At 39.6% G+C, this 26,022-nt stretch overlaps 1 protein-coding gene and 1 non-coding gene across 14 annotated transcripts; one reads left to right on the forward strand and one right to left on the reverse strand.

Annotated features, from left to right (window-relative positions):
- Positions 1 to 3,806: 3,806 nt before the first annotated feature.
- On the forward strand, positions 3,807 to 23,167 carry LOC105046270 (phosphomethylpyrimidine synthase, chloroplastic). 13 transcript variants are annotated; one of them, XM_029264896.2, is made up of 14 exons: positions 3,807 to 4,928; positions 5,801 to 5,866; positions 5,961 to 6,095; positions 6,193 to 6,258; positions 6,349 to 6,534; positions 6,637 to 6,723; positions 6,824 to 6,937; positions 7,032 to 7,156; positions 7,242 to 7,350; positions 16,411 to 16,712; positions 16,837 to 16,964; positions 17,583 to 18,409; positions 19,943 to 20,616; positions 21,958 to 22,167. In XM_029264896.2, the coding sequence occupies exons 1-14, from the start codon at positions 3,822 to 3,824 to the stop codon at positions 21,965 to 21,967; spliced, it is 3,936 nt and encodes a 1,311-aa protein (XP_029120729.2). In that variant the 5' UTR covers positions 3,807 to 3,821; the 3' UTR covers positions 21,968 to 22,167. The 13 variants fall into 13 exon arrangements, 9 of the variants coding, with proteins under 9 accessions (XP_029120729.2, XP_073114805.1, XP_073114806.1 ...); XM_073258704.1 differs by lacking the exons at positions 16,411 to 16,712; positions 16,837 to 16,964; positions 17,583 to 18,409; positions 19,943 to 20,616; positions 21,958 to 22,167 and adding exons at positions 10,764 to 10,889; positions 10,986 to 11,309; positions 11,387 to 11,510; positions 12,608 to 12,767; positions 12,841 to 13,250; XM_073258705.1 differs by lacking the exons at positions 16,411 to 16,712; positions 16,837 to 16,964; positions 17,583 to 18,409; positions 19,943 to 20,616; positions 21,958 to 22,167 and adding exons at positions 10,764 to 10,889; positions 10,986 to 11,309; positions 11,387 to 11,510; positions 12,608 to 12,767; positions 12,984 to 13,250.
- Positions 23,168 to 23,990: 823 nt separating this feature from the next.
- On the reverse strand, positions 23,991 to 24,062 carry TRNAD-GUC (transfer RNA aspartic acid (anticodon GUC)). Its single transcript has one exon. It is a non-coding gene; the product is annotated as a tRNA-Asp (tRNA).
- Positions 24,063 to 26,022: the final 1,960 nt, after the last annotated feature.

The raw sequence follows: 26,022 nt of genomic DNA on the forward strand, positions 1-26,022 counted from the left end.
GATTTGGGAACACACCATGTAAATGTTGCAACATGTTAAATAGGTGCAATGCATTACCATTCAAACATCCTTGCGTTTGTTTACCGAAAAAAAAAAACCATCCTTGTGTTTCAAAGTACACCAGCTAGCCACGACTTTTCATGAAACGAATAACTGTTAATTCTTTTTTTAAATAAAAAGGATTTTTTTTTTTTTTTTTGGCTTAATGGTGATCATAAAAAGGGAGTTCTTTTTAAAAAAAGAATGAAAGACTTGTTTGTTTCAAAGGTTAATTTTCATATTTTATAACCTACTAACTTTCGTGAAACCAATTTGTGCAAAATACTTACAGGTAATTTTTATAGAACAAGTTTTTCAGGAATGTTCACTACCTAACAACCAAATGACTGTATAGCATGACTAAAGCTTTACCTTCCTCTATAACAGGTCATGGAGGTTATTTATTTGATAAATATGTTCCACTCAACCCTGATCAAATTGCCATGCAAGACATAGCTGACAGGAGTCATCTGAAACGGCGATTCTTGTTTGGCAAGCCAGTGTGCATTACAAACATGAAATGGTACAGCAATTCAGATTTCTTGAAATTTCTAAGTTCATTCACAGTATTACTTGCTATCGGAGTTCCACATTCGCTATGTAAGAATTTTTTTTACTTTTTATTTCATTTCGTTTCGAAAGCATTCATGTATACAGGTGAGATCGATTAGAAGAATTGCTTACAAGGCTTGACATTGCATGATACAATGTAAAGCATAATTTTGGAAGCTCTGGAGTCCATCATTCTCAGCTTCTCTTTCAATAAAAGATAAATAAATATTTTAATTTTTATCTCGATTTTAAATTCCTTCAGCATCTCTAATTTTTGCAATGTCGGCCTTATATTTTTTAATTTATTGCAATATCCACCACCAACATCATAATTTAGGACAAAGCTCACCGCCAATGCCTGTGTAGTGAAATTTTTCAAAAATAGATAAGTAATGTGGATTTTTTGGATTATCTCAAAATATGATTGAATGGATTCAAAAGAGTCAATCTCTAAAATATCATAGTTCTAATCTTAACATGATCCTCTCCCCTAATCTTTCTCATTAAGATGGCCATACAATTTTACTAGCAACCCTATGACCATCGCTACCACTACCCTTATCCCTTTTGCCGCCACCGCCCCCATCCTCCTCCCCTTCTCTTTCTTTCTGTTCTTTTTCCCCCCCTCTCCTTTCTCCTCCTCCCTCTTTCTTCTTCTCTTTTTACTCTCCTCTCTCTCTTTTCATTTTTGGACCTCATAAACGGATGGCTCTAACGTATTTAATAAGCAAAATTGATGATAAATTAAATATTTCTATAAAATAATTTATGTGCGAGCACGAAAGATTTATCTTAAGATGACGTATTTTCTCTATTTTTTTTCTTCTCTTTCTTCTCATCCCACCCAGAACCCTAGCAATGATATGGAGGCAAACGCATCAAGGTTGTCCATCAATCTACCAAGGCCTGCCAGATGAAATGCTCAATGTTGATAAACATTAAAGCTCTCTCTCTCTCTCTCTCTCTCTCTCTCTCTCTCTCTCTCTCCATTTTTTTCTATAAATTTCATCTAATAAAAAGTTGCGATGAGTGGATGGATCCCTGGGAATAAGCCTTAGCCGATGGAAGAGGAATGTGAGCTCTCTCTCTCTCTCTCTCTCTCTCTCTCTCTCAATAAATTCTCAAGTAGATCTCAGAATAAATATTTGAAATTTTTTTTGTTCAATTTAATTTTATGGTTATCATTTTGGATAAAAATTTTGCATTTTGCCCACGAAGTCTTGCTCAAGATCACTTCATAACCTTTTTCTTCACCAAGTTCTCTACTAAAGTGAATATGAATCTATATTAAAGTCTTTACTAAAGAGAAGGGAGAGGACGAAGAGAAGGAGAGTGAGAAGAAGAGGAGACCCTCTTTTCCACCTAAGGCTGGAAGTGAGCTTGGGTCGGATTAGCTTCGGGCCGGACTTTGGGCTTGATCCGAAATCATTCAGGCCGGATTCGGACCCAAAAAATAGGTCTATTTTGCTTTCGATCCGGACTCAAGCGTACCTTTGGCCCGGCACCCGAAACTCAACCCAAAGTTCGGCCCGAACCCCCACACTACTTCGAGCAACCAGGGAGAATCGGTAGCAGCAGCAGTGGGGAGGAGGGGATGATGTAAGGGGGGCGATGAGACGGCCGCGACCGAAGGAGGAGAAGGAAAGAACGAAGCTTAGGGAGCGGCACCGGCAGGTGATCACTGCGAGGATCCTGTCCGGGCTCCAACAGCATGGGAACTACAACCTCCGAGCACAGACGGACATCAATGAGGTCATTGTGGTGCTCCCCGACGGCATCATCTTCTCCTCCCACTCCTCCGCCTCCTCTTCTCCCTAGGTTTCTATCTCTCTTCCTCCTCTTTAGTCTATCCATCTCGTCTCCCTCACCTCCACCGCCTACGGCTCCCTCAAAACCCCAAACGACCCCGATCCCTAGCTCGCCGTTGCTTCTGCCTCATCCACTGTCGTCATCAACACCTGGGATCTCATAGACGACCTCAACAACCTCCCCTCCCTCACCTTTGCCTCCAAGAAGTCCTACCTCCTCCCTCGATCCCTCACGCACCACCACTATCACCCGATCAAGGCCGAGGACGAGCATCCTACCGTTAAACCCCTCTGGAAGCATCTCGCTGATGAGCCCAAGCACCCCAAGGTCGTCTTATTCTCGACGTCCCTCCACGGCACCATTCGCGCCATCCTCCATGGCTTCTGCATCGCTGTCGACGAGCGGGATATGTCTGTGGACATCGGGGTAGGGGGTTGGGGGAGGGGGATTGAGACAAAAAAGCCACGAGTGGAGGAGCTGCGGATCGGCGGAGGAGATGCGAGAGGTGCCGAACGCGGTGGTTGGGCATGAAGAGGCTGAAGCATGATTGGATGCGGGCTGGTCCGATTGGGCTCGGACCGTTCTCGAGCCCAGCTCGGATTGGGTTCGGATCTGTATTTTTTTAAAAAAATCGGATCTAAGTCTGGCCCGAAGCCCGAAAAATTATTTTGGACCAGGCTCGGGCTGGGGTAAGGCCCGTCCTGGCCCGGCCCAGTTCCAATCCTATCTTCATCAATATTCTGGAAAGTGACAGAGAAGAAGAAAAGGGCGAGAGAAAAGAAGAGAAGAGAAGGCGAAGAAAAAAGAGATGAAGATAGTGGTGATGGTGGTTGGAGGGTCGTTGGAGTTATATGGCCATCTTGAAGAGGAGGATGAGGGTAAAGAATGAAAATAAGGTTAAAATTTGAATATTTTAATCATTTAATTTAATTTTATTTTAAAATAATTTAATAAATTTATGTTAATTATCTAATTTTGAGAAATTTGCCACATAGATATTGGTGGTGGATTTTGTCCCAAATCGAAAGATCAATAGTGGATATTATAATAAATTAAAAAATATATGATGGATATTACATCAATTAGAGATATAAAGAATATTTGTAAATTATGATAAAATTGAGGATATTATTTATTTTTTATTTAAATAAATAATAATAGATGGCAGTTGATGGAGAAAAAGTTCTCCAGACGAGATTATTTATTTATTTTAAGTAAACTAATCCAACTTTTGAGGTTTCTTTTGCAAAAGCCTGTCCCTTGCCCGATAGATCCGCAGATCCGAAGCGCCCCGCGGGCGCGCTCTGGTGGCTCGATTAGCTCGTGCGGTATCCAACGGACGGATAGGCGACAAAAGCCGGTTCCTTGGCGTGAGGAGCCACAGGGACCATAGAATCATTACACTGTCCCTTAACCGTCTGATGTCATGGTTGCTTGCAGTATCCCAATCAAACGGCCCTAACATCAATTCTCCTCCCAGCCTCCCTTCCCACCTCTTCCCGTTATCATCCGCTGCAACCTGCTCCTGTGTTCCCCTCTCTCTCGTTCATGGTTCTAGGGTTTCCAACGAACAACAAATACCTAAATTTTCCCTCAACCAAATCATGCCTGCATCCATCGAATTCCTTCAATCCATCACTCCTCGCAACTTCCACCCCAATCCGAACTCTTTTTCCAAGGAATCCACCAGGAGATCGATCCTCTTTCCTTATCGATCGAGAGAATACTCCATAGAACCACCTCGCTTCTCCAAGAACCCATCTGCTTCCTTCTCATCCATCCACGCGAGGCATAAAGGCAGGGTCTTTGTAGAGGGATTCGATGCCTGGGGAGTTCTCCTGAGGAGTCGGAGATGGGCGGAGGCCACAAGAATCCGAGCCAACAGCTCCTGCGAGCGGGACAGCGACTCCAAGGCCGGTGCCTCCCCCGAGAAGAAGAACACAGAGAGCAGCCCGCCCACAAATAACAAAGGCATCAACAAGCCCTCCAGTCCTCCTCCTCCTTCTTCTTCTTCGTCATCGTCGTCGTCGTCACCGCGTCGGGAGAAGAAGTGGAAGGGTGGGTGGTGGAAGGGTGGGAGGTGGCAGTGGCAGCCGATAATCCAGGCCCAGGAGATCGGGGTGCTCCTGCTGCAGCTGGGAATTGTGATGTTCGCCATGCGACTGCTCCGGCCGGGGGTTCCGCTGCCGGGTTCGGAGCCGAGGACCCCGACAACCTACATCAGCGTGCCGTTCAGCGACTTCTTGAGCAAGATCAACAAGGATCAGGTGCAGAAGGTGGAGGTTGATGGGGTTCATCTCATGTTTAGGCTGAGGTCGGACGCGGAAAGTGCGGAGGCGGAGACAGGTAGGGGGAGTAGGTCGCAGGAGGCCGAGGCTTTGATCAGAGGCGTGCCCCCCACAAAAAGAATCGTGTACACCACTACCCGTCCGGGTGATATAAAGACTCCCTATGAGAAGATGCTGGAGAACCAGGTAGAATTTGGCTCGCCGGACAAGCGTTCTGGCGGTTTCTGGAATTCTGCTCTGGTGAGCCCCATGACCTCTATAGTCTCTGTATGACACATGTAAAACAATATTATGGCAGAGTACATAAATTCAAAATTTCAAAGATTGGTCTCTAAATGAGTCCATGAACGACTGTCTTTTTGCTAAAGCAATAAAGTAAATGTATGTTTGCGAGCTTTGTGTATACTTGTCCATACTCTGTTTGCGAGTAGCTTTTCCACTTAAACTTACCAACTAGCTGCGGCATGTTCCTCTCCTATTCAGGATATGCAGCTTAGGTATTAAAGTTTCCAATTTGATGAGATCTTTCACTAAACCTTTTTAGGTGTTCTCAGTAGTCAATGCAGTTTTACCCTATGCTAATCATTAAACAATCTAACAATTTACTCCTAAAAGATGCCATCTCTTTACCTTTCCACAGATTTGCTCTGGTCCAAGAAAGATTATGTAATGGATTCCAGATTATAGTAGAGCACAATCATAAAAGTGCTTCCAGTCTAATATTATTTCTTATTTAATACGTCGGAATACAGAATTCTGGTCTTGCCAAACAAAACCTTCTCGGTATAGTCCACATAAAACATTATTTTGTACAGAATGTGCAATGTTTAACTCTTGGTTAATGGACCAAAAGTGATACTGGAGTTATAAGAAGACCTCGATGAAAGTACTGAAATGACAATCATCATATGGACACTTCATCACACTGGACGGTATCATCTATTTTGTGAAGTGTGAACATGCTTTGAAATCTGAAACATGGGATTAATCACAAATTGCTGGTGTGATGCTTTTGATAAGTATTCTGGCAGATGCTTAACTCACTAACATGGTTGTTTGTACTGGAAGTCATGTTTCATCCCGAACTATAACTCTTATTTATCCTTTTGCAGATAGCTCTTTTCTATATAGCTTTACTTGCTGCAGTGCTGCAGCGCTTCCCGATAAGTTTTTCCCAGGTCTGGAAGAACTTACAACCTTGTGCATTCATTATTTCTTGATATCAATTCTGCAAATGCAGTCTCTCTTCAATTCTATGTTTTGCTTTTCCAGCATGCAGCGGGGCAGTTGAGGAACCGTAAATCTGCTGGTTCTGGTGGAGTGAAAGCATCTGAACATGCTGATATAGTCACTTTTGCAGATGTAGCTGGTGTAGATGAGGCAAAAGAAGAGCTGGAAGAAATTGTGGTGTGCTAAAATCATTCTAGTTTCTTCACTTTCAGTTATTAATGTTTAGATAAAGAAGGAGAATCAAAGCAGCTAAGTATTCATTTCTAATGCCCAGGAATTCCTTAGAAATCCAGACAGATATATACGTCTTGGTGCTCGTCCTCCTCGAGGGGTTTTGTTGGTGAGTTTGACATCCAGGGACAGAATGTTACTTTTCACTGCATAAATTTCATTATTGGAAAGTGTTCTTAGATGATAATTTATTTTACAGGTGGGTCTTCCTGGAACAGGTAAGACACTTTTAGCAAAAGCTGTAGCTGGAGAAGCAGAAGTTCCCTTTATAAGTTGTTCTGCAAGTGAATTTGTCGAATTGTATGTGGGTATGGGAGCCTCCCGTGTTCGGGATCTATTTGCAAGGGCAAAGAAGGAGGCACCATCCATCATTTTTATTGATGAGGTGGAAACCTAAGTACTGATGCGTACTACTTGGTTCCAAGCCACCGACACTTAAAATTATGATGTAATGTTAACTTTTGTCCTCTCTTTCTTCCTCATGCAGATAGATGCTGTGGCAAAAAGCCGTGATGGTCGATTTCGCATTGTCAGCAATGATGAGCGTGAGCAGACACTCAATCAGTTGCTTACAGTAAGATGACATAAAAAATCTAGTTTCTGGTTGCAGATCCCTTGGCAAAATGCCGTTTACCTAATATATCAAAAACAATATCTCTACGTTCGTTCATCAGGAGATGGATGGATTTGATAGCAGCTCTGCTGTCATTGTCCTTGGAGCAACAAATCGTGCGGATGTCCTGGACCCTGCACTTCGTCGTCCTGGAAGATTTGATCGTGTGGTGATGGTTGGTATTAGCTTTCACAATGTCACATGGTGGACATGTCTATATTTAATGCTTCAACGATGACATGGGAGTATCTTTTCCTTTTGCATCATAGGTGGAAACTCCTGATAGGTTTGGAAGAGAAGCCATTTTAAAGGTTCATGTAAACAAGAAGGAACTTCCTTTAGGAGATGATGTAGATCTTAGCGAAATTGCATCAATGACAACTGGTTTTACTGGGTAAGGCATCCTAGTGCTTCTCGCCTTTCCTCATCTTTCTATAAAATAAAGGCTTGACTCATTCACTTTGTTGATCCTTGTGCAGAGCAGATCTAGCAAATTTGGTAAATGAAGCTGCTTTATTAGCTGGTAGAACAAGCAAAGTTGTTGTGGAAAAGATTGACTTTATCCTGGCAGTTGAACGTTCGATAGCTGTAAGTATGTCTGTCTTTAAGTTATTTAAAGTTATGTCTAATTTCGTAGCCCTTGTTCCTCACCTCCATGTTTACTTTTCGAGCTATCCCAATATATGATGCACAGCTATATGGATTCACCAACACAACCAAATATGGTTGATCAGAAGGCTTATACCTACACTACAAAGCTGGAAAGCTATATTGCTTGATCTTTTATACTTTCATGGTTAATTTTCCACTGCGATCCATCTGGAGCGCTTGGTCGTTCTGTCGCACAAGATGCATATGCAGCTTATTCTGTCTTGTAGACATCCATTTGCATTCTACCACATGCTTGCAGCCTGCATCTTTCAATTTCCATAACATTCCAGACCATACATCATGAGTCGTATAACACACCTTTTCAGAAGCATCACTGCCCTTTTAAGAATTGTATTATCTGATGCTGGTCTATCTTTAGGATAAAAAATAAGCCTGTTTCTTAGGCTACCATTTTAATTTGGGGCCTCTGTTCTGTATGTATTTACCTGTCTTAAACTTTGTTATATTCTACTGATTTAACTTCCATTCTTCAAACTTTACCTCCATGACTCGAAAAAATAACATATTGTAAGGCCACCCAATTGTATCAGCAACTATAGTCAACAATTATCTTGAACATTTTAGAAAAGGTAACACTGAGCTGATGAGCATTGGGCAGTGTCACACCTGTGGACCACCAACTGTTCTGTACTCAACCTGCTATTTCTTAGTGCATGTTGAATGACCCATCTTGCTTTCAGGAAGACGATCTTTGGTATGAGCCTGCACGAGTAGATGCTGCACCCTTTTTGGAATTACTTCCTCCTACCAGTCTTTAGTTTCTAGATGTAACTTCTGAGTCCACCTTTCCTTATCTCTCTTGCTACTTCATCATATGTCTTATCCAAGTTGATGAATCCACTTGGTTTTCCTCATCAAATTTTTAGATAACCTTGATGATTAACCTTTTTTTACAATTCAAGACTTGGATATAACAAGCATGGACTGTTGTCACTAACTGTAATTATGGTGCCATCTCATAATCGCATAGATTCATAGTGGTACAATGTTGTTTGTCCTTCCTTTATACAACATCAAGTCCTTGGAGGGAGTGCAAGCTGATTATTTGCTGGTAAATAGGGGTTTCATACAAACCAAGCAGATTGAGCTTGACTCAGGCTCAGCTTGAAAAAGGCTTGAATCAAGCTTCCTTTGATGCTAAACAAACCAAGCATGAACCAGAAAGGTGGGCTTGGAATTGATTTCAAGCCAAGCTAAAAAATGATCTAGACCTATCAAGCTCGGCTTGATAAGGCTTGAATATATTTAAGTTATATATAATAATATTTCAATAGATTATCATGTTGAAGTTTTAATTCGTGCCTTTGTTTAAGTTGTTTGAATCAACAAAATTTAATTCAGACCTGAATTAAACTTTGAACCAAAACTTGAAATGAAGATTCAAGCTTCTGTTTAAGCTTAAGCCTTTATCCTCGAGTTGATTTCAGCTTGATTTAGGTAAATCAAGCTGATCAAGTTGGGTCTTGTTTGGCTTTATTTGAAATTAAGCCCAAATTGAGCTTGAAATAATGATAAACAAATCAAGCTTGATCTTGGAATTCAAGCTTGAAATTAATTTCAAACAAGCTTGATCAAACAAAAGCTCAATCAAGTGTGGCTCAGTTACATCCCTACTCGTAAATATATCTTCTCCATCATTTGATACATTTTTCTTCATGAGAGATAGATATGAGATTAATTGCCTCTATCTTGAAGAGGTAATGTCTTGATCAATTCATGGAAATCCACCAAACTGCCTCCCTTAAACAGCCTAAATTATTTCCACTTCTATAATTTTGTATTGTCCTGGTCCAGCTAGGTTCCTAACATGATAGAAAGGGGGTTTCCTTGAAGATGTCACAGAGAAGAGTTTCTGGCTATCCATGTGACTACATGAGGAATTTATGTTCTTCAGGATCCTGTTTTTCTGAAATCATTTCTCTGTTTCCTTTGCATCTTCTCATTGCAGTTCTTCTCCTGTGCATGCAGTTCTTTTCCTGTGCACATTAGGGCAGCTTCTTTTCCCTTTCTTTATAATCCCACCAAGGTGGGACTCTCTGACCATTTCCCCCTCTTAATTAATACATGGTTGACCTACTTTGCAAGGAATATTTGGTGCTTGGTTGGTATCACTATAAATCCTAAAATTGTTTTCTTCCATAATGATGATGCTCTAAACCTAGATGAGGAATTTCTGATATTGTCATGATGAAATACATCTTTTATTTCTATTACCTTGTTGCAACTTTATAACACTTTTAAAACTTCAAAAAGATGCTGAATATTAGCCTTCCCAATGTATATGCAATTTTAGCATACATTGCATCCCTCATTGAATCTATATGCAATTTTAGCATAAAGTTTCTTATATCAGCTTATAATATTGTATGTCCCCATGATACATTATCAACTGACATGGCCCAACACATTCTGCTATGGCCTGAAAGGAATATATTCTATTGCACTAGAAACTCCACGACATGCTGTGATAGTCACAGGTACTTGAACCCTTCAATCTTCATGCTAGTCGGGTTCTTAAGAGTTTAGCAGGCATTAATATCGAGCTACTGTTGATGGTCAACTAGTAGAAAGCTGGGCTATGTATTCAATTGGACAATGATGCATGCGTACTTCATGATTGAATCAAGCAGCCTTGGATGGCATTGTTTCTAGGAAGTAGATAACTCTTATGCTAGACAGCTTGAGTATATAGCAATCCAATCATATGACATGGTCCAGTGTGAACTTTATGCATGACAAAATGGTAGATATATGTTCCTTGATAACTTATGGTATTCAAAATGGAATTTTGAGATGAACAGGATCTATATCTTACTTTGGGTTTTCTTTTAACTAGTTATTTAATGCTCCAACTGTTTCATATCCAGAATAGGAGTTGTGTGGTGGTTGTGATGTAACATTGGACATTTCTTATGAAATGAATGACTAAGATATTTCTTTACTCAAGGAGTGCCTCCATATATTCTTTTTTGCAATATCTCTTTCATGCCCCCGATTCCATTTTTAGGTGGTGATGGAATAATTCTGTGTGACCCCTTTTCCCGAGAGATCCACAGAGGAAGAAATAGTTTGAGAATTTACTTGCTGGAGCTTTATGAAGTCAATAATTATTGATTCTTGCATCAAATTTTATAGTCTGTTAGAACAAATCAAAGAACTTTAGATCTGTTTTCTTCATGCCACAAAAACATTCTATATATATTGTCCAAGTTTTGTATTTTCTTGCATTGTAATGCTTTCACGGAGATGGCATAAAGTAGAGTTTTGAATTTGAGTAGAACATGCTAAATTAGTTGTTCTGGAATAAGCTAAAAGGTATGTCCTTTTAGGGCATAGAGAAGAAACATGCAAAGCTGCAAGGAAGTGAGAAGGCTGTTGTTGCAAGACATGAAGCCGGTCATGCAGTTGTGGGCACTGCTGTTGCAAATCTGCTTCCTGGGCAACCACGTGTAGAGGTTAATACAAGAGCCATCTGTCCTAGATAAATAGTTGAAAACATGTGTAACTTCCAATTGTAGAACTAATTTTTTTTGATAACTTTCTGTTATCAGAAATTAAGCATATTGCCCAGGACAGGTGGTGCATTGGGTTTTACATATACCCCTCCCACAACTGAGGATAGATACTTGCTTTTCATTGATGAATTGCGTGGCCGCTTGGTCACTCTTCTAGGTGGACGTGCAGCTGAAGAAGTTGTTTATGCTGGGCGTGTATCAACTGGAGCACTTGATGATATAAAACGTGCTACAGACATGGCTTACAAAGCTGTAGCTGAATATGGTCTTAATCAAACCATAGGTCCAGTATCACTGGCAACATTGTCTAGTGGTGGGCTTGATGAGTCTGGAACAGCAGCTCCATGGGGAAGGGATCAGGTTCTGTCTTCATCTTCCCTTCTGTCTCTGTTTCGCACCCTGCAATTAGCAAGAACTAACCAAGGCTGGATGTGCAGGGGCATCTAGTGGATCTTGTGCAAAGAGAGGTAAAAGTGCTTCTACAATCTGCTCTTGAAGTAGCTCTTTCTGTAGTGCGTGCCAATCCCACAGTTTTGGAGGGTCTTGGAGCTCATTTGGAAGGTGAGTGATCACTCATTTATGCTTTGATTGTTGAATTAGTTTTGTTGTACTGGTACTGACTGCTTTTGGCTAAATCAAAGCACTCAAACTTCTGTTCTGGATTGGTTGTTGCTTGCCAATGCATACATTTATCATGTTGTACCCTTATGACATTTTGTTAGGGAATCATAAACATTTTCACTCATTCCGTGTATGGATTTGCATATAATGTGGCATCTTGATTTTTCATAACCAATAGGCAAAATCACACATCATTCTGCTTGGCTATCTGTTCCTTCTGAAGGCCAAGTCCCTTGTAAAAGCAAATTTCATTGGATTCACAGATTGAAAATGATGCCGTGACACAGATGTTTTGTTGATGCCTGGACCAAATGCAAACTACCCGTGAAAATGTGCTACCCTCATTCTCTATATTTCTAGTTCATGCAAAGGTTATATGGCAGATATCCGATTACAGCTTAAAGTCCCTTTTTTTTTTGTGCGTGTCATTGCTCTTTGGATTATAATTTCTTTCAAGTGCATGGAAAACAATTTCATGTCCATGCATGTTCAGGGGCCTTTGTACTACAGGTTTACATTGAAACAGATTTTGCAGTTAATATAAATTTATTCGAGAATTTGTAACTCCTTACACAGCTTCTTAGAGAGAGAAAGAAACTCAGAATGTGGAGTTCCTCTGACAAAAGATAATTTCGGTCGAAATAATTCTCTCCAAATCTTTCATGGTTATCTGCATAATTGCTCATTTAGATGCTTCCCTTTGCCATTTTTTGTATTATTGGATAATGTAACATGTCTTAATGATAGTCTTTTTTATGTTACCATTTTTTTAATTTCAGTTGCTTACAGAAATTCAATTCGGAACCTTATAATTTTTTTCAACTGCCTTGAAGACTAAATCGTGCTCCTTGCAATGTCATGACAAAACCAAACTATAAGGGCATTTTAGTCAGCTAAGCCATTTTACCTTAGTTATATCTTGTCCCTTCAATCTTTGATTCCCTGTGACACCCCTCACTGCCAGGTGTATGCATTACAGCATCCTTGTTATGACGCATTAGATTGTACATAACATCTTTCATACTGATTATACACAGAAAAAGAAAAAGTAGAAGGAGAAGAGCTGCAGGAATGGCTAAAGCTGGTTGTAGCTCCTGCAGAATTGACGATATTTATAAGAGGAAAACACGAGAATGTTCTTCAGCTGAAGGCAAGCTCCTGAAAGGTACCGCACTATTCCCTTGCAGTGCTCTTTAGGTATGTTCTACTTTTTGGCCTGTTAATACCAAACTAGGCTCCTCTCTTATTGAACAGAAGATCTTGTGTTCAGCTGATTGCTTTCACCTGTAATCTGCATTGGGTCCAAGATGGATGGAGGGTTGCTGGATTTTTTGGGAAATGTTTTCTTGATTAGATAACATTTTGAGTCTAGTTCTCTGGTGGCACATAGTTAATTATCTATAATCTATTTAGATCATGAAAGTCAGCATTGATCTTTTCAAGCCAGAGACCACAGATGCTGATATTCAGAGTTGGAGCTACAGAACTCTTCGCCTGCTTTGGAAAGTCGGTCATGCCGATCAAGTCTCGATTCAGCAACCATAAGCTGCTTTGTACATTATTATTGTTTTTTTTGTTCAACAATTCAATATCAATCCAGTGTATAGCTGTTCCTTTACATGTTCTGTAATGATAAATTGTTCCATTATTTTAAAGATCATGTGGATCTCAGTTTTGGTATCTGGACATTGAAAAAGCTATGACATACATGGTTGAGCTTCATTTTTTATGCATGGCACTGAAGTTAACCTGAGAAAAATAATAAGCAGCCTGTGCGACAGCAAGAATACATTTACCAAGCCTTTAATGAGATGGCAGTGAGATGGCCAGAGCTTTGATTTTGAGAGGCCTTTATCTGACCTCTGGTCTTAAGCCGATCCGCTTTCATGGTTTTGTCATGCGAATGCATGCGGGTTTAAACCATCGCTAACTTTCTTGGCTTTGGCTGTGGACAGGTATAAGATGGATTCCGCCAAAATAATTGGTGGATGCTATCACGATCTAACATGTTCAAAATCTGGACATTTCTTACAAGGTGTCATTTTGCGATGAAAGTGCTTGCTTGCATCCTTGGTGTTAGTCTACTTTGTTATATTGCTACTTCCAGATACGCATCTGAAGGTGTAGTACAATCTAGTGATCGGTCTAAGCTGCTTTTGGGATGGGTTTGGAATGTCATACGACTAGTATATGAATGCTAATACGAGGGGCTGTTTGGCTATTCGTGCAGGATTAAATCGACAATTCTATGGGAATTGGGTCTCTGTTGGTCCATATAATTTGCATTTTCTAAAAGTTTGTTCAAATCTTTGCGTTGGACTGTAGGAAGAAAAAAAAAGATATATGAATTTTTTTTCCCATAAGATTTGAGCTGGATGGACTTTGGTTAATGAAGGGTCATGTTCATATAGATGGCTCAATCCATGAATTCTACATGATATTTAGCCCTATGTTGGAAATTCGGTTGATGATACAATTTAGCTCCTCTCTCTCTACTAAAGTCACCGGCAGATGGTTCTACAAAAAAAAAAAGAAAAAAGGTCACCGGCATATAGCTTGATACCTGGATGGAAACGCATCGTCATATTTTGAAATCAATTTAGGTGAGACAAGATGCTATAACAAAATCCAGCTTCTTCAGTGCATTAAAAGTTGGGCCAAACTATTTTCAACATGTATTGGTGATCTGCGCCTTTATTCTTCTTTTTCCTTTCTTCCCCTCTCCCGCTCAAATTTCTCCCACGGCTGATGCCATATACGATGCATGGCTGTAAACTAGCTGCGAGTCTTGGATAGGCATGGCTGATAAATTTTACTTTTAATTAATGCTTTTCCTATGAAATATTCAAAATATATTGCCTAATATATTTGCAGAAAAACCATCTTAGTCGAACTAAACAAACATAAATTCTCATGAAGCGAAACCAGGAGAAAACCCATGCTTATCCTTTTTCTGAAAAAAAAAAAAAAAAGAAATCTCCAGTGCTGGTTAACCTGGCCTTGAGATTTCTGGTGCAAGATAGGGCTAGAATGAAAATTTTGCCAACTGTATCCAATCGTCCCCTCAACCGCTTGATCGTCTGATTAATGGAAAGAGATGGACAGGCTGAACCCGCTGAATGTACCGTGTCATTTGGAAACTCTCGTCTTTTCTCATCGGTAAATTATGTCGGCAGATGCCAATAACCACAGCCATTGAGACGACCGTTTGATGGATGCAGTCTATAAAGAATCAGTGGCTATGATTGGCGACGGTATATGGTATAATTTTTCTCCTTCTCATCTGGGTGACTCATCTAATTGCCAGGCTGACGTGTTTTCGTGGGGCAAAAATATCCCCTTTGTAGCGGGAGCGGAAGGTGACGAGGGTGTTTTCTCGAGCCAGCGGTGCAGCCAATATCCTCGTCCTCCAGAATTTGGCTCGTGACCGGCAACTTTTCGAAAGGCCGGCCCCGTCCGTGTAAAAATATCTGAGCACGACGTGCGTCGGACAGCCTGCATCAGTTCGCGACCGTCCATCGTGCGATAGACGATGCTCACTGTATATCATACCGTGCGGTGCACTGCGAGGATCCGCGCTCAAAATATCTTCGCACCGAACCCTTTCTCGTTTCCATAAACTTTTCTTTTCCAAAAAGGTGGTGTTATCTGTACCCCTCACCTCCGTTATTTGTCTCCCAGGAGATAAAATAGCCAAAGAGGTGGTGGAAATAAGAAAGATGCGCGTAGAAGTATAACTATCCTGTTCTCCATTGCAGCCCTACAAGTAGCAGCCTCTGTGCTGGTTCTCGTTGCCGATCTTGGCTCGGTAGGGGATAGAAAGCAGGTAAGTAGCGAAAGGGAGGCAGAAAAGAAAGGGCTCCTCCTCCTCTCCGTTTCCTCCTAAGTCGAGCTGGTATTCTCTTTTCCACATGTTAATTTCTTTTTTTTTCTTCCTTTTCCCTTTCCTTGATGAACTGTCTCGGTCGTCTCAATTTTTTTTCTTTCATCGAAATTTTCTTCCTTGTAGGAACCCTAGTTATCCTTTTTTTTTTTTTTTTTCGATTAATGAATCCTAGACGTGATTGAGATGTGAATCGATCCTTAGACAAGAGGATGTGCTGTGATATCTGTCCTTTTTTTTTTCAATGATTATATGCGGTTGTTTCGATTAGAATTTCCATTTGAAGGAGCGGATATGTGTAATATATGTACAAAATGAGTTCTTGAAGATATGAAAAGTAAAGTTAATGCAGAGAATGATGCAGATAAAATTATAAGTAGATATGTGCCAAATAAGGTGCTGACATGTTTGAATGCCATACTGGGAATTTGGTATTGGAAACGTAGGATGGAGATCTTCTGGTATTATAATGGAAGATTTCTTTAGAAAATAGATCACAGTCCCAGTGCTGGTGCCATGCCTGTGGGCAACCTATTTAGTAGATAGAGTATAAACGCTAGCTCCAGTTGGTGCACCTACACCTAGTCAGGAAACTATGCCTTTGCTGCCTAAAAATAGAAAAGACAAAATCGAAATTCTGCTGAGGAAGATGCAGTGTTATTTCAATCTTATCCGTTTGGTGCAAATACTATCACATTTTTTACTTTATGATTGCAAGTTTATCCATTTTTATTTTACAGGGATTTTATCCAAACCTTCTTTATATTTCTCTGTCAGACTTCTGTTTTGATGAATTTGGAAATTAAAAAAAATCCAATTTCAGTGACATTATGTACATAACGGGCAACATAATGAAGGCATTGGCAGATAGTTAGTTTTCATGTTCTGTTCATGTATTTTATAGAAAATATAGTCTATCTATCACTCACCATATTTTCTTTTTTCCCCCCATTCTAGATGGCATCTATCCAACTGTCTCCTGTGGTGACTAACAAGAGCAACCATGCACCTTTCAAGTTGCCAAATACTCGCTTTTTACTTGGATTTGGATCAGCCAGGCATTCTTCAAATGTGTGGGATAAGGAAATGTACTACAATTCCATGAGATCCACGGTTAAAGCCTCCCTGACCTTTGATCATTCGATTGCTGAGTCTGCAAAAACCCAAAAGAAGAGGCACACTGTTGATCCTGCAGCTCCTGATTTTCTTCCATTTCCTTCTTTTGAAGAGTGCTTTCCGAAGAGTACCAAAGAATACAGGCATGTGTTGGAATTTGCTCCTTTTTCATACTAATAGTCCCTTGCATTTTTGAAGTATAAATATTACCTATCTGATTTTCTTAGTAGACTAGAACGTGATGTTTATCCTGATTCTGTCATGTAGGGAAATTGTTCATGAACAATCTGACCATGCCCTTAAAGTTCCATTTCGACGCATCCATCTGTCTGGGGAAGACCGGTACTTTGATACATATGATACCAGTGGCCCACAGAATATAAGTCCACGTGTGGGTGAGTATACTAACTTAATGCAAATTTCACCTTCTGTAATATTATCTCATAATTGTGAAGTTCAGTCTATCAGATGGAGTTGTGCAAAAGACTCATGATGCTCTGTTTTTTTCTTTGAGCTTCATAGTTGTCTGTGGTGATGGATATATCTTTTAGCACACATTGGCTTCAATACTTAGCATGCTCTTACAATGAATCTAATCAGTTATAAAGGTGCCTCCAACTTGCAGAAATCTTTTCTTAGACATTTGGTTTGGAGTCACAAGGATTTGAGATCCTGGGACTGGTTGCTTGATTCAGGTTAATAAAGGATGGATAAGATTTTCTGAATATTGAGAATCAAATATCCTTATGAATCTGGCTTTTCACTTTCTTGCATACTCATGCCTCAATATTTTATGGGTTTTTAAATATGTCTTGATTTCTGGCTGGAAACTTTTCATCTTATTCTAGAAGGATATTGTTTATCATCCTGTTGCATCAGAACTTGCTTTTGAACCTGCTTTCCTATGAGTTAAAATTAAAGGAATGTCATCGCTGCTATTGGTGAATCCTCTTCACAGAAGCTTGGCGGTGCAAAAGAAAAGTGAAGGTTTATGTTGTTTGTTGCTGTGACAGGTCTTCCCAAAATAAGAACAGACTGGGTTGACAGGCGGGAAAGTTTGGGTGGACCAAGATACACCCAGATGTTCTATGCTAAACAGGGAATTGTAACAGAAGAGATGTTGTTTTGTGCCGCTCGTGAGAAACTTGATCCTGAATTTGTGCGGTCAGAGGTTGCACGTGGACGTGCTATAATTCCTTCTAATAAGAAGCATCTTGAGCTTGAGCCTATGATAATTGGGAGGAACTTCTTGGTCAAAGTGAATGCAAATATTGGGAACTCAGCTGTGGCGAGCTCTATCGAGGAAGAGGTGCATAAGCTTAAATGGGCAACAATGTGGGGAGCTGACACAGTCATGGATCTCTCAACAGGTCGTCATATCCATGAGACTCGTGAATGGATCCTACGAAACTCTGCGGTGCCGGTTGGGACTGTGCCTATCTACCAAGCACTGGAGAAAGTGAATGGCATTGCTGAAAATCTTAACTGGGAGATTTTTAGGGATACTCTGATTGAACAAGCCGAGCAGGGTGTTGACTATTTTACCATCCATGCTGGGGTGCTGCTTCGCTACATTCCTCTTACAGCAAAAAGAATGACCGGCATTGTTTCACGTGGAGGATCAATTCATGCAAAATGGTGCTTGGCTTATCACAAGGAGAACTTTGCTTATGAGCACTGGGATGATATACTCGACATATGCAATCAGTACGATGTGGCATTATCTATTGGCGATGGGTTGAGGCCTGGTTCAATTTATGATGCCAATGACACTGCTCAGTTTGCAGAACTTCTGACACAAGGGGAGCTGACACGTCGAGCATGGGAAAAGGATGTGCAGGTATACACATATTTTTTCCTCTGCATTAGATATTACTATAGTATATTTGTCATTGTTTGGTGATGTGAAGAAAGTTGAGTGAAATGCTATCCTGCTATCATAGCTTTGTTAGAACATGACCACCTTTTCTATGTACCTGTTCAAAGCAATAGCTTGACTATTTGTCAAGGGTGTTTGCAAACATTGTGGTCCCATGACCCAGTTTGAGTTACCTATAATTTTTTTTTTATTATTTTTTTTTTATAGGCTTATGCTAATCACTATAGATGTTACTTTTTTTCTTTGTTTAGTAACAATAGTTGCCATTTTGCGTGATTATCTTTGAAGACATCATGATATGTTTTAGATTTTTTATTAGAAGAAGATTGATTCTTCCACAAGAAAATTCTTAAATATCTTGGAAGATCCAAGTTTCTCCAACTCTTTTGATCTCCCATCTCCACCTCCCTTTTCTTTTGTATTTTAATTCACAATATGGTACGTTTCTGAAAGAATCACAGTATAGCTACTTATGTCTTACCCCCCCCCCCCACCAAAAAACAAAAAAAGAAAAAGAAAAAAATAAATAAAACGCAAGAAACACTTTCCTTATTTTGAGTGCTTTATCTCTATCTGTTTTGACATCTCCAGATCATCATTATTGATGGATGTTTTTGTGCTCATATCCTGTTGGGTTCATGTGATTGTTGTGTTAAGAAGAATATGATGCAAGGTAAAGTTTCTTTTGCTGGTTAGTTGTAGTGTTCTCGGAGAATCCATTCAGATTCAAAAGAGTATCTTTCAGGTTTGAGATTAGTGTTTTTGTTGGGGGGGGGTGCGCTAGGGCTGAAAACAAATAAAGTTTCAGCTTGGTGGACCATTTTGCTTAAATGGACCTTTTAGAGGTAGGACTTGAATATGGATATTGGAATGTTGATCTAAAGGAGCCTCAAATCTGGAATCACAAATGGAGAAAAGAGATCAAATGTTTTGTTTTTATTGTAAATGTAGGACAAATTTGCCAGAGGAATTATGTGCCAAGTTCCTGTTTGAACTGAAGCTCAAAGAAGAGGATATCATCCCAGTGCTCATAAACAAAAGTTCTCCTTTTGATAAGCTCAAGCTGTAACTCATTAATTCTAAGCTCCAAGAAGTTAGACTTTCACATGATACGAATTCTTGCATAACTATTTGGTCTCATGCAGGACAACTTATAACGCATAGTAATTGCAACTAAAAGAGATACATAGCAGCTTGCATGAGACCTAATTTAAGTATCAAAGTTATGACATGTCATGCTGAATTGCACTTCCTCTTTGAGACTAGTTGAACATCAATTTCGTCCCTGTAATATACCTAAAAAAACACACCTTTACTTGCACTTTTGATCTAGATCAATGTCAATATCGATAAGTGATACTTTGGTTATGAAGCTCTGAGATATTTCTATGACAACTTTATTACTAAAGTCAGTTTGTGAAGCATCTTAAGACTGCAGAATTGGCTGTAACTTTTTGACTTGCATATACTACTACTATATTTATGGTCATGCAGGTAATGAATGAAGGACCTGGACATATTCCAATGCACAAAATCCCAGAAAATATGGAAAAGCAATTGGAATGGTGTAATGAGGCACCTTTTTATACACTTGGTCCTCTAACGACTGATATTGCTCCTGGATATGATCACATCACCTCAGCAATTGGTGCTGCTAACATTGGAGCCCTTGGTACTGCACTTCTTTGTTATGTAACACCTAAGGAACACCTTGGGTTGCCGAATCGTGATGATGTGAAGGCAGGTGTGATATCATACAAGATAGCTGCCCACGCAGCTGATTTAGCAAAAGGTCACCCACATGCACAGGCATGGGATGATGCATTGAGCAATGCAAGATTTGAGTTTAGATGGATGGACCAGTTTGCTTTGTCTTTAGACCCTATGACTGCTATGGCTTTCCATGATGAGACCCTGCCATCAGAGGGTGCCAAGGTGGCACACTTCTGTTCTATGTGCGGGCCCAAATTTTGTTCTATGAAAATAACAGAAGATGTGAGGAAGTATGCTGAGGAGCATGGATATGGGACAGTGGAGGAAGCTGTGAAACATGGAATGGATGCTATGAGTGCTGAGTTTCTGGCTGCAAGGAAAACTGTTAGTGGGGAACAACATGGCGAAGTTGGTGGAGAAATCTATGTGCCCGAGAGTTATGCTCATCAATCAAGGTCAGTAGCTTTTGCTGTGTTGATCTCATAAGCAAGTTGCCTTTTCCTAGATAGGGTTCATCCTTTACTGTTGCAGGAAACATAATCTAATGTGAGGGATCAACCTTGTAAATATGAAACCAGATCTCAAGTAAACATAACTAATCATGCTTTCCTGTTGATAATTGCACAAAACAACAACGCCTTGTCAGTTTCCAACCTATCATCATACAAAAATTCAAAATTTAAACGTGATATCATTTGTAAAATCTTGCTTGGATGCCCCCAGATATTAGAGTATGCATGAGAAGTTATTCTTCACTGCTTTGCTCAGTTTCTTTCCTTTGCTACAATATTGTAATTTTTCTTTGAAACTTGAGATAGTAATGGATAAATTACCCTGGTACAGTACACAAGATGCTAAAGGATTATCATGTCAATTACATTGTCATACTGCTTTTTGTGAAACTTTCCAGTAAGAAGGTGAATCCAACCTTGTCATTGACACGCTTTGTAGGTCAGTCACCCTACTAATGCATTCGGATTTTTACTTGTATCAGGACTATTCCTTGCATCCGAAACAAAACAAATTGAAGTTGTTACTAATTATTTTCTTAAAGCAAAGTTTTCTTAAGCTTGAATTAAAGCTCCACCAGATTTCTTTTTCATATTATTTTTACACAACTTAATTGCAGTACATGCATTCTCCTATTGTAAACCTAATCAACAAGCCTATCTCCTCTATATTGTTCATTATTCAGAGTTTGATAAAGATTTTGATTGGTTTTGAACCTCAAGTTGGTCCTATTACCACTAACACTGTGTTCCCAGCAAAGGCAATTTTGGTCAAGAGAGGAGCATGTCTTGAATCCTAGAAAGCCAATTGGCAGGCAGGTAGGGTACTCTATATGTTAAGCAATTTAAATTCATGAAATCAGGGAACAGCCCTCTTAGTATTTACAGACTTGGAAAGAGGGCATACGAGGAAAGACCAATGACCACATTTGATATAGGACGACAATGCTTGACATGGGAACCATGTAATATGAATATGCCAAGGAGGGTTGTATTGTAATATGAATATGATAATGTCTTCAAATTCCTGTTGAGAATTCTTGAAATTGCATATTTGCATTCCAAGTGGATTTACTTATTTTTGCATTCATAATGATTGTGATCCACTCCCCTTCTTAGGATTATTTGCATTTTAATTATAATAAAGTGGTTAATTGGTCTCCACATTCTTCTGCAATGAATATAATTCTTCAATAGTTGTGAATGAGTAGGCTTTTCAAAAGTGATTTTGTTTTCTATTTTTGACATGAAAGTGATTTCTCTCATATTAGCTTATATTTCTTGCAGGAACAATTAAAAATATTTTCATCATGGTATGCTTTGAAAGGAGCTAGAGCAGTGGGCGCTGTCTGGAGTCGTGATTGGTGAATAACAATCCTTAGATTGGGATGTGAGTAAGAACATGTGCTTAGCAGTCAAATAATTCAAACATCTCTTTTTCTTCATCATTGTGGTTATATCTAAGCCTTGCAGTAATAAAATATACATTTTATGTTCCTTATTTTTCCCCCTATATGTGGATGTGCTTATCGGGGCTGCCTGTATCTGCTGTAACGTGTCCTTGTGGCCAGGATGTGGGCAGGACTGGCTGAGAAAGTCCCTATGAACCTCAACAGGATGATACCTGCAGAGGGAGGGTGCAATTGTTTGTTTGTTGCTTCTGTTTTTTGGGTGATTGCTCAGGGAGTTCTCCAAGCGAGCATCTAACTTAGATTATTTCCAAGTGCACCAATCTTGCAGTCATTCGTGTCTGGGAAGTAATGAAAATTGCTTTCAATTTCCTCTAATTATTTTGCTTTTCATGGTTGGAGGAGTTTGTATCTTAGTTCTGACAATGTTTGATGCATGTTTTATAATGCCCATTTCGGCTATTGTAGAATAGCTGTTGTCAGAATTAAGCTACAATCAGTGGGTCTCCGTTCTTTCACGAGGGAGACAAAAGGAAAAAAGGGGGAAAGTAATGGGTTTTATAGGTGTGGTCTTGTGTCTTTTTCTCTTGCCCCATCTTTCCACAGGCTAATTATTATCAGCACCAGGGGTGCTTGCCCAGTCTGTCCAGCTGTGTTAAGTTAGGAAAGACTGGCGCAGGCTGAGATAGTCCCTTTGAACCTGACCAGATTAATGCCTGCGTAGGGAGTGTGCTGCTTGTTTTTGTTTTGCTTCTTTGCAGAAGGTGTTTTGAGGCAACATCAGCTCATGTTCATGCTGTAGCCGCTCTGCTTTTCATCTCCCATTAAGGCTGTACAAAATTACACTTCCAGATGGTTGTGACTTGATTCCTATGAATAGCAGGCAAGTCAGGTTAGAATTTCGGTAGCGAGGACTGGTTCTTAAGCGCTAAATAGAGGGGTGATTAGATCCCCTTTTGGGCAAGGCTCTCAAAAGCTATTGAGATATGGATGGATGCTGGAGACCTAACTTCTTTGGCTTTTATATTATATAAACCGCACGCTGTGTTGTGAATGATGAATGAGTTAATATAGCGCTAATTTATCCATGCCAAGTGGTGCTTTTAATCTCTGTTTTAGATGGTATTTTCTCTTCTTTTTTCTTTTTTGGTGGATCCTTTTGAATATCTAATCAAATCTCAGGTCTTTGTTAGTCATTTCCAATGTTGGATATATCATTGTTATCATTTCAATCATGACTCTATCTGGTTGTTGGCATGTTGAGAGAGAGAGAGAGAGAGAGAGAGAGAGAGAGAGAGAGAGAGAGATTCCATGTTCATGCCAAGCTGCTGTCTGACTCAATTGGTGCCGTTATTTTAAGTGCTGGGTTTGTAATATGCAATTAGATGTGATAGGTGTCTGATGGTGTCTGCAGCATAAATCTGTAAGCCGTGATAGAGGTTATGCCCCGTTCCCTGACCTCGATCCCGTTTTCATATGGCCTATTGATTTGTTCCTCTCTCTGGTTCATGATAACCAAGAGATTTTAATGACAAGGTAAATCAGAATACGCTACACGAACACCTGAGCATAGCCTGATTTATACAATAGTTGCTTTCCAAAACATGATCGTCTGTATGGTGTTGTTCGATATTGCTCCATCGAAATTTGAAGTCTCACCACAAGGGCCTACCGAATCATGCGATGTTGGTAAGTTCTTGTAAGCTGAGCATAAATTAATGAATCTAGCAACTGATGTTTAGGTGGTCTAAAAAGCCAAGCAAAAGTCCTTGGACAGATGAATGGAGTAGCTACCAGAAAGACTCTAGTAATCTACTCATCAACAATGGTCTTTGTGAAGTTACACCGCTGTATATGTTTGTCCCTCCTTATAAGGCAAAAAGAACAACTTAAATAAAAATTGTCGATCATCGCCGTTGCCGGGGATCGAACCCGGGTCACCCGCGTGACAGGCGGGAATACTCACCACTATACTACAACGACGTGGCGAAACTTAGGTAATCGAGATCTCTGAAATCTTCTGTATCCATGGAACATCAAACTCATTAAGAAACATTCTTCCTCGGCAGAAACTACGTGAACCAGTAGTATACATCGATGCGCTTCTTTGTTGCATTAAACATAAAAATTATTGCATGGTACATATACGGTGGTACCTCTTGGTGTACGATAGGATTACATCCAAAGATTCTAGACGCATGCACCAACTGTTTTTCTCCACCGTATGGCTTGCTTTACCCCTACTGAATTTGCCATTCTCTGATCAGAGACGTTTGTGAAACATGGGTTTCCAATTCATTAATCGCATGCAAATTAGTTGGGGAAGATCTCCTATCTAAGTTCGTCAATGAACCTGAAATTTATGTTTTCAACATACATATTTTCTTAATAACCAGTTTCGCTTCCCGTTTCAGTGCCTACCTTTGCTAAACCCATACCGACAAATTGCAGATCTTAGAGTGTGCTTGCTCAGCCAAATGCATTATGATTTCCTAATTTGTGAACGCAGCGAATATCAACAACTGGCACCTGTTACAAGAAAAGCATATCCAATATTGTGCGAGCCTAGCTTTCAATTTTTTAAGCCAGAGGACATGAAATTCCTTTAGGTTCCAATGGAATGAAGCAAGCAAAGTGGAATGAACTCAACAAAATGAGAATGGAAGGAAGAAGGGCTAAATTCGGGGGAAATCTATCAATGTTTTCTCAAACTCCCTTGATTTCTAGCAAAATAAGGAATAAAAACAAAAAAAAAAAACACGTTTAGTAATGAGGGCGACAGGTCAGGAGATGGGGGATGATGCCTGGTCCAGCGCCTGGAAAGCCATTATTCAGAGCATCTGGCGACATCTTTCCCGGTCTTTCCACGCGACGCGACTGAGAGAGAGAGAGATGTGGAGGGACGGGAAGGAGAACAGAACATAATAATGATTTATATAAATTATTTAAAGTACTTTGTGTATCGGACTGCGCTTTTGTAATCATAGTTTTACTAATGTTTGTACTTTTTCTACAGAGAATATGATGGCCAGGCAAATCTAGTCCCAGAGAAATGTCCTCTGGAAAAGCATTCCGTGCTAAATTTTGCTCTAGCCTCTTGACTTCCTTTCTTCTTCTATTTTACATCCCATAGGTTCTCTCTTTTTGTTAGCAAATGCATTTGGGGTCTAAAAATTGATTAATAGTCTTATAAAAATGAGTTTATCTCTCTAAATTTACTTTACAAGAGCATTTGTTTTATTATCTCACTTTTTAAAGCAAGCATAAGCACCATCACAAAAAAATCTTTAACGGCATGACCATTTCATCAATTTATTTGAATGGTAGATACAAATTGGAGCATATTGACAACATGGTTGATGTAAGAGAAAGTCAAATGCACCCACTAGTATTGATGAAGATGCATCAAAGTAGCATGTCCTTCACAAAAAAATAAAAATGAGACAGAAAAGACCGTACGTATGCTTTATGCATGGATAGATTTGGCATGATTATGGTATGGAGAAATAACAAATTTCTAAGATACAAACTTTCTGCAAATGTTGTGAGACGCTTATGCTTGTTCCAAAATATAGGCTTTCAATTATAGGTTTAATTCCTTATAATATAATTGACTTCAATATTATAGATTCTATGTTGACTATGATTCAACTAAGTATGGCATTCTTGAAGTAGCCTCTTGCACACTTGCCCGGATTAGTAAGGTTTATATGAGTTTAAATTAGCGTCATGCTGTTATACTTTGCGCATCTATTTCTACTTGATCCAATTTCAATTATCATGCATCTTACAATTTCAAAGACCATCTCATAGTCTTTCTACTAAAATCTAGTGTTTATGTGTTCGTAATTGGAATTGATTCAAAGGAGATGATGTTACTACCTGGAACCCATTTTTTAAATTTGCCCTCTGTTTTGACAAGGTCCATTTTTTTATAACATTT

This window comes from Elaeis guineensis, chromosome 5, assembly GCF_000442705.2.
Source record: "Elaeis guineensis isolate ETL-2024a chromosome 5, EG11, whole genome shotgun sequence".
Taxonomy (NCBI): Eukaryota; Viridiplantae; Streptophyta; class Magnoliopsida; order Arecales; family Arecaceae; genus Elaeis; species Elaeis guineensis.